The sequence below is a fragment of the Malurus melanocephalus genome, unplaced genomic scaffold, assembly GCF_030028575.1.
Source record: "Malurus melanocephalus ecotype Western Australia unplaced genomic scaffold, MMel_1.1 scaffold_489, whole genome shotgun sequence".
Taxonomy (NCBI): Eukaryota; Metazoa; Chordata; class Aves; order Passeriformes; family Maluridae; genus Malurus; species Malurus melanocephalus.
Window position 1 is genome coordinate 357590 of NW_026623721.1, and position 14162 is coordinate 371751.

General features: G+C 31.8%; 1 protein-coding gene across 1 annotated transcript in view; it reads left to right on the plus strand.

Annotated features, from left to right (window-relative positions):
• The window catches only part of ULK4 (unc-51 like kinase 4), a gene marked incomplete at its 3' end in the record, with an annotated part of 159011 nt that overhangs the window by 22072 nt on the left and 122777 nt on the right, over nucleotides 1–14162 (plus strand). Inside the window, exons 16-18 of the mRNA XM_057381049.1 lie at nucleotides 1153–1199; nucleotides 2020–2098; nucleotides 12166–12273. Of these exons, the coding sequence (XP_057237032.1) occupies nucleotides 1153–1199; nucleotides 2020–2098; nucleotides 12166–12273 (234 nt within the window). The remainder of the gene's footprint in view (nucleotides 1–1152; nucleotides 1200–2019; nucleotides 2099–12165; nucleotides 12274–14162) is intronic.

Sequence of the window (14162 nt, forward strand, 5' to 3'; positions counted from 1 at the left end):
ATGATGAAAAATTAGTCTTTGTAAATCATTAAGTGACAGGATATTATTAAATTAATAATATAATAATATAATTAATTATTAAATTAATAATATAATTACTTATAAAGAGTTCAAGTATGAATTGTTAAATTAAGTCTATTTGGCCATATGCCTGTAAAGAACAGCAAGTAAACTTGCTAAAGAACATGCAGTAAAACTTTGAGTCAACAGGGCTTCAAAGAGTGACCATGCTCTCTAAAGAGTCTGTTTTGGTGTTTCACATTTCAAAAACCATTTTCTACTAGTCAAGCAATTTTACTAGTATGCTCTGTAGTAGTTTAATATATTAAGTCTTGGATGTGCAGGAGAGAAATAGACTTCTTGTTTCTCCCTTATATAAAGGTATAACAGAAGCTAACCTGAGATGAGCACTCTTCATTTTATTTAACAGAAAGTAAACTGCTCTGCTCTCCTACATTTGTAATAATTGTAAAAACTATGTATATTGTTGGATATAAGATACTAAAAAAAAAAATTGCACTACCAGAAGAGCTGGATGAAGAGCATTTAGGTTAGAAGCAGTGGTAGGTCTTACGCCATAGCATTCTTGTGAAAACCAGGAACAGAATTACTGGAAGGTGTATTCCATTGCAGAATTTGGAGCAAGGGGACAATGATCCAATAACTGAATTGCCAATTAATTGGCATTTTAGAAATGAGTTAGTAATTATGCGGTTTGCTCCTCAAATGGGTGGTTACATACGTTAACATTCATCATTCTAGTATCTGCCAACTATTTTGATACAGATTTGCAAAATTATGTAATATTTGTTTTGTAATACTCTCTGATGATCTCTGAGCTTGTAGTTGAAAGTATCAGACTTTTTTTCTCTTAATAGTATTATTCAGAATGAAAATAAATTTCTGACATGGCTGATATATGTTTAGTAGTTTAGTTTAAGACTAAAATATAGAAAAAAWTTCTACTTTCCATTCAAACTTTATTTTTATTTCTTTAATTAATGTTTGCACATTTGTCTGTGGTAATACTCTTACAAATGCTATCCAAATAAATTTTAATGAAATTTCTGATACTTTGGTTTTTTGTTTATCATTTGGAACTATCATACCACTGAAATTCACTGATGTTTATTTATCTTCTCTAAACTATAGTTTCCCATATTGATACAGCAGTTGCGTGCAGCCGCCAACTGGGATATGTAAGTAACAACTATTTTAAATTAATATGTTTGAATACAGAATTGTCACTGAATTTTATTAAASATRCTTGTTAACAGGTTATTTAAGGAGTGTTTTAGCCTGTCAGAGTGCTGTGGTATCKGACTGGCATTATGTCGGTGGATAAWTTTTTTTTTTTTTCAGCATTGAATTAGWATATYGGTATTCTACMGGAMCAAAGATTATAGAAAATATRTATAATTTTTCCTAGATATTATATAACTTARTGTATGAAATAGAATTACTTAAAATCACTGAGTAAACCAACTCCATACCACAACAGAGTAAAATAGTTGTAATGTTAGCTTTTTTATTTTCAGTAGCTGTCAGGAATATTTCAATGTGATAGTGCCATCTGTTGTTTGTTTCATAAACGTTGAGTCTGTTATTCCAAATTTTTCCTTTGATGGAACATTTAACATTGATTTGCTGATATAGATTTAGTTTCTTTTTTTTCAGCTATACTGAAAAGTCTAAATTATCTGTAGGGGTTTTATGTATTACWAAAAAGCTGAATATGAGCGTGACTATTAGTAATCCAAACAAATTAAAGAACCTTCACTCTTCAGAGCTAGAGGAAAGAAATGTCTTTATGCATCTATTTACTGACAAATTGAGCTGAAACACTGAAATAACTTGTTGATACCAAGAAAATAGAAATAAGAAGAAAATAAGAGCTGTAAATAGGACATCAAATTTTTCCTSCCCTTAGCAACTTGTGTAGAATATAAATAAGATGTATTTGTTTTTGTAGTATTTTGTAAATACATTTTCTGCACCTACAAAATATTTGATTTGCAGACGTGCTAATGTTGCTCGAGTGATTGGTTTACTGGCATTACACACAACTGAACTTGAAGAAAATGTACCTGTTTCTGAGGTAACTTTTTTTTTTTTTTTTTTAAGCAGGGAGTTTTATTAATGCTTTTACTATTTATATCAGAAGCTTTCAGAGTTTTTTTTTGTTTTGAACCCTGCTTTATTTTTAACTCTGTAAAGTCAAACATAATCAATTAATTAAATGTATAAATTTAGGAGATTATTCTATGTAGTTGTAGTTTYCATCTTTACTAGCCTGTGACCACCAGTGATAAAACTAGCATTTTTCTCTCCTTTTCATAAAATCAAGTAGTCACTGCTGTCCTTCTTGTGTGTGTAGAAAGAAACTTGACATATTCTGTTTTCCTGAAATGTAATTATAATTAGTGTAAAAATAGTACAATTGATTCCTAGAGATACCTTTTTCTAAAAAAATTATGGAGATGGGACTCACTTGAGGTTCCTCACAGTTCTTGAAGAATGTATGTAACGAAAGAAAATGAATTTTATTTGGAGAAAAAAGGTATTTTTAATCCTTGTTTGAAATCACAGGGTCAGTAGTTGACTTTAACAGAAGACTRATTACATTAAATGGTCTTACCATCCTTTCCTTGCATGTGACACATGCACATGGATTGCAAAATCTTGGMAGAATGTGCTATTTAATGTCTGTTTAAAGTATGAATGTGGCATCCTTTCTACTTCTTGAGGTGAAGGCAGAACTTGAATTTAATGGGTGTTTGAATGTGAGACCCAACTGCTAAACACAAGCTGTAAATMTGCCTGTATATGTTGTGCACATCTTGCATGTAGGAAGAAACAGTTAGTGGTTAATACCTGACTTTTTTTGGAAATGCAGCTGAGGAAGTTTTTGCTGGTTTGAGTACCTCTGGTTTCTTCTTAATGAATATTAGAAATGATTGTGATTATCTTGCTATGTTGCTTAACATTCGCATAGGTTTTGTTGTTTGTTTTGTGAAGTTACAAARTCAGGCAAAAATCCTTATAGTTACTGTCATTCAAGTTTGGTCAAAATCTTTCAATATTGACTTGCATGGCAACTGAATTCCAGGTCTTAATTTAAKTGTTCTCTTTTGTGTGGCAGATTTTTTCCTGATACTTAACTTTTTAAAGTTCCAGTGAAAATACTCAAAAGTAATTTTGAGATGTCCATAKGGCTTTTGGCTTCAGGTGTTTGTTCAGGTGGTTAGCACTAATATGTTTAGCAACAGTTTCCCTAACTTCCCAGTTTCCATCAGAAAACACATATCCTAGTCAGCTTTTGTATGTAAAAGCAAAAGATTGAAGTAGTTATACATTGAACTGTAATATTATCTTGTTCAAAATGTTTCCAGGGCTTTTTTTTTAAAAATTTGGACATACAAGTCATTCACAAATGGAATTTAGCATCTTTWGAAGTATCCATATACTTTAAAAACCAAGTTAAGTCCAAGACCAGTGACATTTAAACTGAAGGACTAGAAAGGAAAATTAACTTTCATTGTAATTTTCTGACCTCATTCTTTCATTAACTAAAATTAGTTTTTATATGCATTCATTGAGAAAATAATAATTTYGTTCTGATTAACAAGTCTGAGTTCAAAATGCATCTACTGTGCTTTATTTAATGACATTAATTCCAATTTTTTTCTCAAAGTAATATCTCTGAATTAAAACATATTTTAGTGCTTACACAAAATTAGAGTGAGGAAAAACAGATTAGATCGAATACTAGATTGAATTATAATATTTTAATGTCTTCAAATTTWTTTTTTGCATATATAATGTAAAATCAAATAACTTTGTGTAGGCAGTACACAAAACTTAATAGTTCATTTATAGGAAAAGTTGGAAGGAATAATTTAGGAATTTCTCTTCTAGAGTTGTATTCCCCTCTGTGCTCCCTTCAGAGGAACCTGTGAACTGGTTGAACATTCTTGTTGACTGTCAGCTATTTTATGTTGTGTGATGCTTAAAAAAAAACCACGACAAAGCAAACCTTTCCATAGCATTATATACAGAATTAAGTGTAATGGTGTAATTTATCCATTTATATGAGCCATCTGATGCTCCAGGTAAAGTTTATTGGTGTCTAGTGTGATTTAGGAACAGTCTAATTCAAGCTGTAGCTATTCAGAACAGCATAATCTAAAAATGGCAGTCTGAGATCCAGGTCTTACAGTCTGAAGATATAGGAGATCTATCTATTGGTAAAGTATTTTTGTATTTTCTTTCCTCTTCCATTCCTAGTAACTTCTACTRCTGTTTGATCTTTTGACCTGTTAAATAGAGTTGATCTCCTTTAGCTCCAAAGTTTTTCCCCAAGTGTGAAAAGTCAGTTGAGAGCTTGTGAAGATATGATTCTGGAATTACTTTTGCCACTTATGCGTACTATGCTATTTATATCAAGTTTTCTTTCTAGTTTTTATCACTCAGTCATGGCCCTTGTGCAGTTTTTTTTTACACACTTATCAGATACTTGTGATTTCTTTTGTGTTTTTAAARAACCACAGCGCCTAGTAGAGACTTGTGCAGGTTGCCACTGCTGGTCCTTACATATTAAAAGCTGACTCTTTATTTCTGTTCCCTACTGCCTTCTACCCAGTTAGAMATTTATTTAAGGATAGTTTCTCTACCTTTGAGATTGAATCTATATCATTAATTTTTTGTTGTTGTAAAAATGTTTTTATAAATACTAGTAACATTAAACCCTGAAGAGGCAGAAAAGCTTTAGGAAGGAAAAGAAGYTTCATCCTCATTTTACAGGCTAAAGTMAAAAAGCCTATAATTTGTTGGTTKTTGAAGAATTWATGTTTTGGGTTTTTAAAAAWATTATTTAGGTAATTGAGGAACAGCAATTTCCTTTGAATGTAACCACCAGAGGTCACTAAAACACAAAATAAAATGCTAGTAAACTGCTGTTTCACAGATTAGACAAGTGTGGAACTGTGTACTATCTTTCTTCTGCTCATGTATTTGAATATGTAGGTCATATTAGAAAAAATTAGAATAAATGAATATTTATATCTGTAAATTCAATTGYGGTTGATCTATTTCCAGTTAAGTATTTTTAAGAAGTAGATTGCATTGATTAGAAAAAATGATACTGATCTTATCATACAATAAGGAATTGATCTCTTGTATAGCTGCAGATGAAGACATTTTATGTGCAATTTCTTCTATTGTGCAGCTCAATAAAAGATTTTAATAGGTCATATTTTTTTTCCTGACTTAATATCATTTTCCCCCCATGGATTTGCCTTTTTATGAATCTGAAACATAATTTTCTCTTATTTATTCCTAGTTATCTTAGGAAAACACCTAAACTTTAAAGTTTTATTTTTGTATTTAGATTTTGAAAGTGGCTATTAAAATTCAGTGAAAAAAAACCCCATTCTTTCCAAGATTCTGTTCTTCATCTTACAGGAAAAAAATTCTTCCATAGTTAGGAAGGCTTGCTTTCCATGTATATCTAATTTATTGTATTTATTAACAGAAGCTGTTGTCCTTTCCTTTCTGTGAACATACTGGACCCTCTACCACCTAGAATGTAGCCACTCTGATGTGACATTTCAGACCCAATCTACTATTTTACTGAGAGATGATAGAGCAATTTAATAGCGTGCTTCCATGCTTCAGGGAGCAGTGTCTTGCTCTGTCTGGAAGGAGACCACCCTGGAGTCAKTCTMTGCCTGACATTTTTTGTGACAAAAYSTARTCCTTACCTCTTTCAAATCTGATCATTGGGAATATCAGTTTCACACTGTGGCCTAGGGAGTTGTGCCTGTTTTTTTAACAGACCTGGGTCTACTGCTCTACTGAATATTTAAAGAATTGAGAGGATCTGCTGCAGCCTTCACACTGCAAGTTTCTTTGCAAAGCCTTTGGTTTAATGTATTCCATGGCCAAATTAATAAACTAAATATCTCATGGAGAATGACAGCATATCAGAGTATCTCCATAATACTGAGCTTTAATTCCTTTGTCAAACTGATGAAATACCGATTTCTGTTTTCATCCAAATTGAAACTCCATAAAATTTGAGCCTTTTTATTTCTGACTTTTTATTAAAGTACAATTTAGTGGCTGTTTRCCACAGAGGAAAGCAGCTGTATTGTTACAGGTGCGGTTTTATGACCTGTAAACTCTTACATGTACTCCAGCTASTTGATTGTGTCTACATTGTTCAAGGGCTACAGTTTGTTGTCATTCAAATTCATACAAAATGTCAATTTTTAGTCATATTCCTAGCTTACCTCTCTGATAACTCCTGTTTCTAGTCCTTCCCATGTCTACCTATATTTTAGTGAGTTTAAAATAAAAATGGTTTGATTCAGCCATTTATTCCAAACCTATCTAGTTTTAATGTTATTCTATTGTAAAATAACTTTTTTAGTCTGCTCCCAAATTRTCATAATTCTAGTGTATCCTTGTTTGTTTTCTTCAAGGGCCATTTTCTTGTTTCGATTTGACATCTATTCTGTGGGAAAAAAAACCCAACACAAAACAAAACCCGAATAAAAAAACATCTATAGGCAGGAAATAGAAACTGTAGGAGAGTGTGTGCATGAGTATTTATACATGTTCACATACACACATATTTTGTAAAYTGTTAAAAACCTCAGAGTTATCTTTCTGMCATAATCAGCATTGTCATTTAATACTTTGGTAACAGTGAGAGGGGGTTCCATTTAAGTTTTTTGAGTGACTTCTAGTAAACTTTCAACTTCTATAATAAATTTATTCAATTTATTTTCAGCAACCTGGTTCACTGAATTATAACTTACATACTTGCCTGGGGCACGTGGCAGGAAGACAAATGAAAAATTGACATTTCTCAAGTAAATTAGCAGAAACTCAGGGTGTGTTTGCAAAAAGTTCTTCTGAGTTAATAAACAGAAAATGGAAATATAATTAAATTAACAGTGCGTATGTCAACCATGGCAGTTCTGGATTGTTRGAACAAATATTAAGACCTTTTATCGTAATTGAAGATTCTCCTTTTTCCTCTCTCAAAAAATTATTTTTATCAATCCAATTAATTTGGATTGCTTTATGTTTGAAGTACAAAACAAGCTGGTAGTAGAAAACAAGGAAATTTTTTCTCAACTAGGAATGAGGAAATGTACATTGCTGATTGCAGGATTAAATCACTTCTTGCAATTTTCTTAAATTAGTTGTCTGACTGAAGCAAAGACTCCAATTTTAAAAGACATTTAATTGACACTGTTTTCATRGTCTGTTAAATTTACTCTATTTTCTTTGAGAGATGGAATAGTACATTTTTCTATTAAAATTATATCAGTGGTACTGCCAGTATATCTTTTTGCAATAGCCTTCAATTTAGTTCTTGTGATAGTAAAACTGCTGTTGGTTTTGATTTTTTTTCTACAAGACTGTTATTTTTGGAATAATGAAGATCTGTGCCCCTAGGACCCTTGCAGATAAATACCTATGTCTCTGGAAGTGATATGTATATATGTCATATTTGTCATATACACTGGAGATATTTTGGGGTGTGTCAGGCTAGGTGAACTAGGTGGAATATTGTTTCTGTAGTTAAAATAACTTAGCAGGAACATTTTCTTCCTGTGCTCTTGGTAAAAATGAAAACAGGCTCTCTTTGCTGTTAGAGATAAATATTTTTACCTGGTCATTCTTGTCATTAAAAAGCTTTTAAAACTTAAGGACTGAGGTGGAAATCAAATGTATTCATGAACTTCTGCAACTGAACTCATGTAATGATAAAACTGGCAKGACAGATTAGGAGAAGAAATAACTTTTTCTTTTCCTTAAAAATCAAAACCAATAAACAAACAAACTCCAAAGTTTGTTAACAGTAGTTTTACATGTTTTTTTTATTTGTTAGTAAACATACCAGATTTATAATTTAATTTATAATTCTACTCTTTGTTTCTGATTTTATCCCTTTGGGACCTTGCATTGATTCCAAAGCAAGTTGAACCTYCTCTTGAGTTCATAACATGTGGTTGGCTACTCATCTACTATGACCTCTTCCTCCAAAAGCTATGGAAAAGTTGAAAAGATGAGMGTTTTCGTATTGAATAAATTTGGCATTGTATTGCACCTGGAAAAATGTTACATCTCCATCTTATATTGTTCCTTGAAGGATTTCTCAAGGAGTTGCAATATGTTTTTAATTTTCTCCCGCCTCCCCCTTCTGGATAGCATTAATGCAACATCCATAATCCGATGGTCAGACTTCTCTTCACTCCTCMTTGCTTCATGACCTAGTTTGAGTTGAGATGTTCAGAGAAAGTGGGTAGTTTGTTGGTTTGGTTTTTTTTATGTACCTTTTTAAAGATGAGTACTTGGTATGAATATTACTCTAGTTTCTCTTCTGATTAGTGGCAATAAAACCATGGCATATTTTTTCAACCTAGTGAGTTTTTCTCAGAGGAAAGTCAGATTGTTTTGCCATTACTTGCCCACATTACATGATGTGTGTGCACGCACAAAAAAATGAACTAAAGAACAATTTCCATTATGCTTGAGGCACAGACAGCTTTTATCACTATAAGGGTTTGCAGAATTACAWATATATTTTRATTTCCACTAATACTTGCAGACAGYCAYACTAATAGATCAAAGATGTAATAATATTGTAAATCTGTACATTGCCACTCTATAATTTAAGGTATAAAATGCTTTCTTTTTTTGAATATGCTGTAATTTTCACTTCTGGACTCTTGAAACTTCTAGATACAGCTTGAAATAGATTGAGGTTCTGCCACAGGTAATAGATCAACTCCACACACTGTTGTTGTAAATTAAGGCAATGACTAYCTATCCAGATACAAATCTTCTTTCTTCTCTTCTTGTAACTATACTATATCTATTCAGTTTGACAGCTAGTGTAAAAGGTGTAGGTAATTTATAAAATTTATGATGCTTTTACCAGACAGTGTAGGACTTGCAGTTCATTACTGTTTAYTTCTATGAAAGGGAAAATGTAGGCAGGCTGAGAAGAAAAAGAATGTACTATAGGTAAGAAGGAGACTTTGTCAGTCTGTAGTTAAAATAAATTTGATTTTTCTGTTGTGCATTTCCCCACACACACTGTGGGAAAATGTGTGGTACTTTCTTTACCTAAAATTTATATTACCCTTTAACATGGAATCAAAGGGTCTAGGCAGATTTTTCTTTTCAAGTCTTATATTTTTCCTTATGAAAGTATGAAAGAATATTTTACATCTTGTGCAAATCACTGCTGTCAAGATTAGAAGTGTCCTGTTAAGAACAGGAAGCTKTTTGTCTTCCTTCTTTTATATAATTTAAAATGTGTYTGTGAAATGATGAGCACTTTATATTATATAATATTAAATGTATTTCATAACAATATTTCTGTATGATTGTACTTATAATACAGACAATGAATTAGAACTTCCTGTTTCATATCTTCCATTGCAGRGGACAGATCTTAAGCAGGTTATTGGCACAGACACTCTGCCAGTTCAGTTTGTGACATATTCTGTGAGCTCCATTTCCTGCACTTGTCTAATATTTGATTACTTAGTTGTGTTCAGTGAAGAGAGGGAAATCATAGGGCGATTCCCTACTCTGTGTGCTCTGCAGAGAAAACGAGGCCATTGGCTGAGTGTGGTAAATAAAGACTTGTATTTAAGAGATTATGTGTATCCTCTGTAATGTGTGCTAATTATTTAATGTTTGGTGCCTTCTCCCATAGTACTCCATTCTTGTTGTGGATCTTCTTACAGTTATTAAAATTAACCCTTAATGGACAAATTTRTTATAATACATGAAGGAAAGAACTGTAATATTTCATGTGGCCTCTGTTTCTCTTCAGCAAAGATGTAACAATTTCAGCAAAAGTCAGTCACTAATAGCTCAGATTTCTTCAGACACAGCTTCCCTCTTGAATAATAAGCAATTTTTTTCAAATAAAATCTTGAATTTATTGCAGTGTTAACTAGCTTTTTGGCAGGTTTTTTTTAGTGCACATGAAAGGTAACTACTTAACTTGRTTAACTCAGTTTTACATCTTTTTTCATTCATATATAAGAAAAAAGTAGGAATTGGAATATGAGAAKAATTACTTCCTTATCGCTTTAGAATAAAAACAATAATTAGAATCTCTTCAGAATAAAAATAATAGCTTGTCCTAGAATCTTGAAGGAGRGTGAGAAACAATCATTTCTGTTCACCAATATGAAATATTGTTCTTGGRCTTTCATTAATTTTAAATCCTAAATTCTTAATTGTAAAGACAGACAAACAATAACAAAAAAAAACCCGAAAACACAGAAGACGGATAATYTACCCAGTATATTTAATGACTGTTTTGTCAAACTTCAGTTAAGTGGTAAGGCAGCCAAACAGAACTTACTACAAATGAATATAGTGAATATGTAATTTACTATACRCAAAGGTTAAATCATGGTTTTATTTAATAGAACATAGAATTTAGAGAATTGTAGGACTGCACACATAAATGTAYTTAGATGTCATTAAAATTTACCAGTATATTAACCATGCTTTGGAAAACAAGTWTTGCAGGTGCAAACCAGTATTAGTGTTAACACAGGGTTTTCTGCTGATTGAGATTCATCATGATGAATAATAATGAAATAATAATTATCATCACTGATAATTTTGAGCAACCTCCCTTGATCCTTTAWAGCAGATGTACAAATTGATTTGTATCTTCTTCAGTTTCTGCCTGCAAACAAGCAAGTGTAACTTAGGCATCATAATGATTTGATGTCCCTAGCTAGTGCTGGAAATATTGTCAGCAAATCATATTATCATACAGTTCATGAGTTTTGTATAGTTTAAATACTATGTCATGGTGTGTTTACCCTCAGTCTAAAGAGGCAAAGTTGAGGGATGTTAACTGGGTATGTGTAAGATCTGTTAATGCCACAGTTACATGGTACTTTTAGTGGTATTGATTCTGCATTCAAAATAGTTCTCAAAATATATTTCATCATGAAAGCAAGAGTAATTCTTTATAGCTACAGAAATCTAATAAAGAAGAAAATGCTGTCATTATGTGTTTACCATTTAGTGCAAAATTGCACTAGAATCAACTTGACTACCACTTTCTCAAGCTGACATATTAGAAGCTTTAAAAGATACTGATTCATTTATTTCTGAAGTATGAAAGTGATATATTTTCTCTGGAATAGCCAGCTAATTAAAGTTCCTGAATAAAATCTGTAGAAATGCTCTGAAAGCAGTTAAAGAAAACAGTTAATGACCATAACACTACGTAAAAAAATGGGGAGAAAGTCAGTTTGTTTAGTCGATCTTTTTGCTTTGATTTCAAAACTGCATTTCTAGTTTTGATGTGATTTTGCTGTAAAAAGATTGGAATTTTGAAGCTTCAGAGGTCAGAAGGTGAAATAAAACAAGGGAAGGTGAGAAGAAAAAGTGTTTCATGGCCAAATACTTCTGTGTGGGAAAGTGATTTCTTACAAGTTTATCTGCAAAAGATGAATCAAAATTTGTAATTTCCTTCCACCTCCTCACTATAAATAAGACACACACATAGATGTACTTGTATATGCACACATGTGTGCACATACACATATGTATCTGTGCTTTGCATATAGAAATTACTGAAATACTAAAAACTAAAATTATTTGTCCAGTTCTTACAGAGTAAGTCACCTGTAAATGTAAGAGATCAGGAGAGAAAATTTTAATACTTTTTATCCTTTGATRTATCTACACAAAACACATCATTAGAAGTTTCTTGTTGTTTGTTCATTTTGTAACCTCATGGTGAGAACTTTCAGATCTTCTGACAAAAAGACAGGAACTGCAAGTAAAYGGGTATTTTTCCTGGCAGATCTATTTGTATTGTCCTGAGGGAAATGAGAGAACAGATAGCTGATAATTTGTCACCTTTTCTAATTCCTTATTGCATTTTTCTCCCTATTGGCTATATAATATTTTGGAATAATTATTTTTTCTTGTCTTTCAATGCTTACTAAATCTCTTGAAAATGGTTCTTTAGCATAAATGAAAAGTGTATCTGTAAGATGGCATTTGAGGTAAGGCTTTTTACCTTTTGCGGTATGTTTGCTTTGACAAAATACTGCATGTGTTGTTCTATTGATTGATTTTTTTTTTTTAATTTAGGCAATTACACTTTTAACTGAACTAATCAGAGAGAACTTCAGAAACAGCAAATTGAAGCAATGTTTTCTACCAGCACTTGGGGAGCTGCTTTACCTCATAGCCAGCAAGGTAAGACTGCAAGTGGTCCTTACAAATTTGGCAAATGTGAGAAAATTTCCCATGGAAAAGCAGACCAAAATACCAAATTACTTTGTTATTTGTGTAGTCAACAGCTTCTGGTCYTTCTATCTTCTTTAATACTTATTCTACTGTAAAAAACATGTTAGTCCAATTGTTTACTTCATCTGAGCTTAAGTCAACAGCATTCTTCAAGTGTAGAACTTTAACTTCATAAAAGTTAAAATAAATAAACTCTCCTGGCCTCCAAGTGGCAGATCTAAGGGTTCAAACATCTAAGCTCGACATGTTGATTAAACAGCATGTATCAGGACAACCTATAATATCAATAAATTGATATATTAATATATCTGTGTACCTAATCCATATTAGATGTTATTGTAGCATGGTTGGTTTCACAGCACTGTGGAAAATGAAATTGAATGATTCTGACTGATTTTTATTCCTGATTAAAACTTATTTAAACCTTCAGTCAAGAAATAGTAGATTCACATTAAAAGTAATCAGAGGTTATTTGTAGAAAATAAATACTGYCAATATTAAGAATTAAAATTGGCAGCTCCTTTAAACTTATTCAAATTGTAAAAGACTMTTTTACTGAATAGAAACAAAGGTATGTTCAAGCAGAACAAGTCTAACCTTGGCTTCTCTGAAACCTTTGTATTATCWGCATAATCTAATAGCTCTGAATGTTAAACATTAGTTTAACAAGTCGGTTGGTGATGGAGTGAAAGTAGGAAATGAATCGTTAYTTTGGCTTTAGTTATGGCTTTGCACTGAATTTGCATGTTTYATTTTCYTTATCCTCTAGCTCCTTTGCATGTKCCACAAGATGTAGTGGTTGCCTTGGTTTATACAGAATAACAAGCATTGTCCTATTTTCGTTGGACAATTGGCAAAGTATTTGTCAAATAYATTTTACAGAACTTATAATTAGAAAATATGTTCTGAAAAATGCATCCACCTTCACAGTTTAATAGGTTTTAATACTTTTACRTTTTCCTCAGGAGAAAAGATTTTTATCTGTCATCATCAAACAAATAAACTTGAAACTCCAACCTGAAAAATTGTATTTAGCAGGAATATTTTGCATGGCTTGATTTTATTTTGAAATTAAACTCTGATAGCTGAAACAATTCTGTTAATGCTGATTGTGTAACACCAAAATGATTTGCACAGATCTTTTCTTTCTGATAATGTGAACTGACAAATTTTTGAGTCTGAGTAGGAACTTCACAATGTTTGAAGCATGCCAACTTGCATTTAAATGGCAACTCTGTCATGTTTCAAGGTTGGTTTTAAATATATATATATATATATAAATGGGTTGCCTTGTGTTATAGCTAAGAAATTATTAGAGTATAGGAATAAATATTTGGACACATATGAGCTCAAGACACTATGTTTTGGTAAAATTTCAAAAATATCAGTGTGATTTGTATGATTGGACATCCTAACCCTGCATTTTTAAGAAAAGCACTTCTCATTTTCCTATTCTCTATGTATTTAACTTCAGAATACTGTTGTGTTGTAGGCATTTTGTTGCTCAGTTAAACTGCTGAACAGTAGTGCTGAATGACCTTGCTGAGATCATATAGTAAGTCAGGGGTAATATAATAAATGAARCAAGAGAGTTTATTGCCAGTTTATATCGTTAAACAGCAAAGCTTTATGACTTGACAAATAAAGAAAAATAAATCATAACTGCATTTAATTTATTAAAGACTATACACTTGTTTTTCTTGTATTCTTCCATTTTGAGCTTTTTCTAGCCTACTTGATTGTTTTATCAAACTGCTAAATATTTTCATATAATCTGTAAGTTTTTGAGGTCATGGCTGATTTTGTTTATTCATTTATTCCCTCTGGGGTTTTGTGAA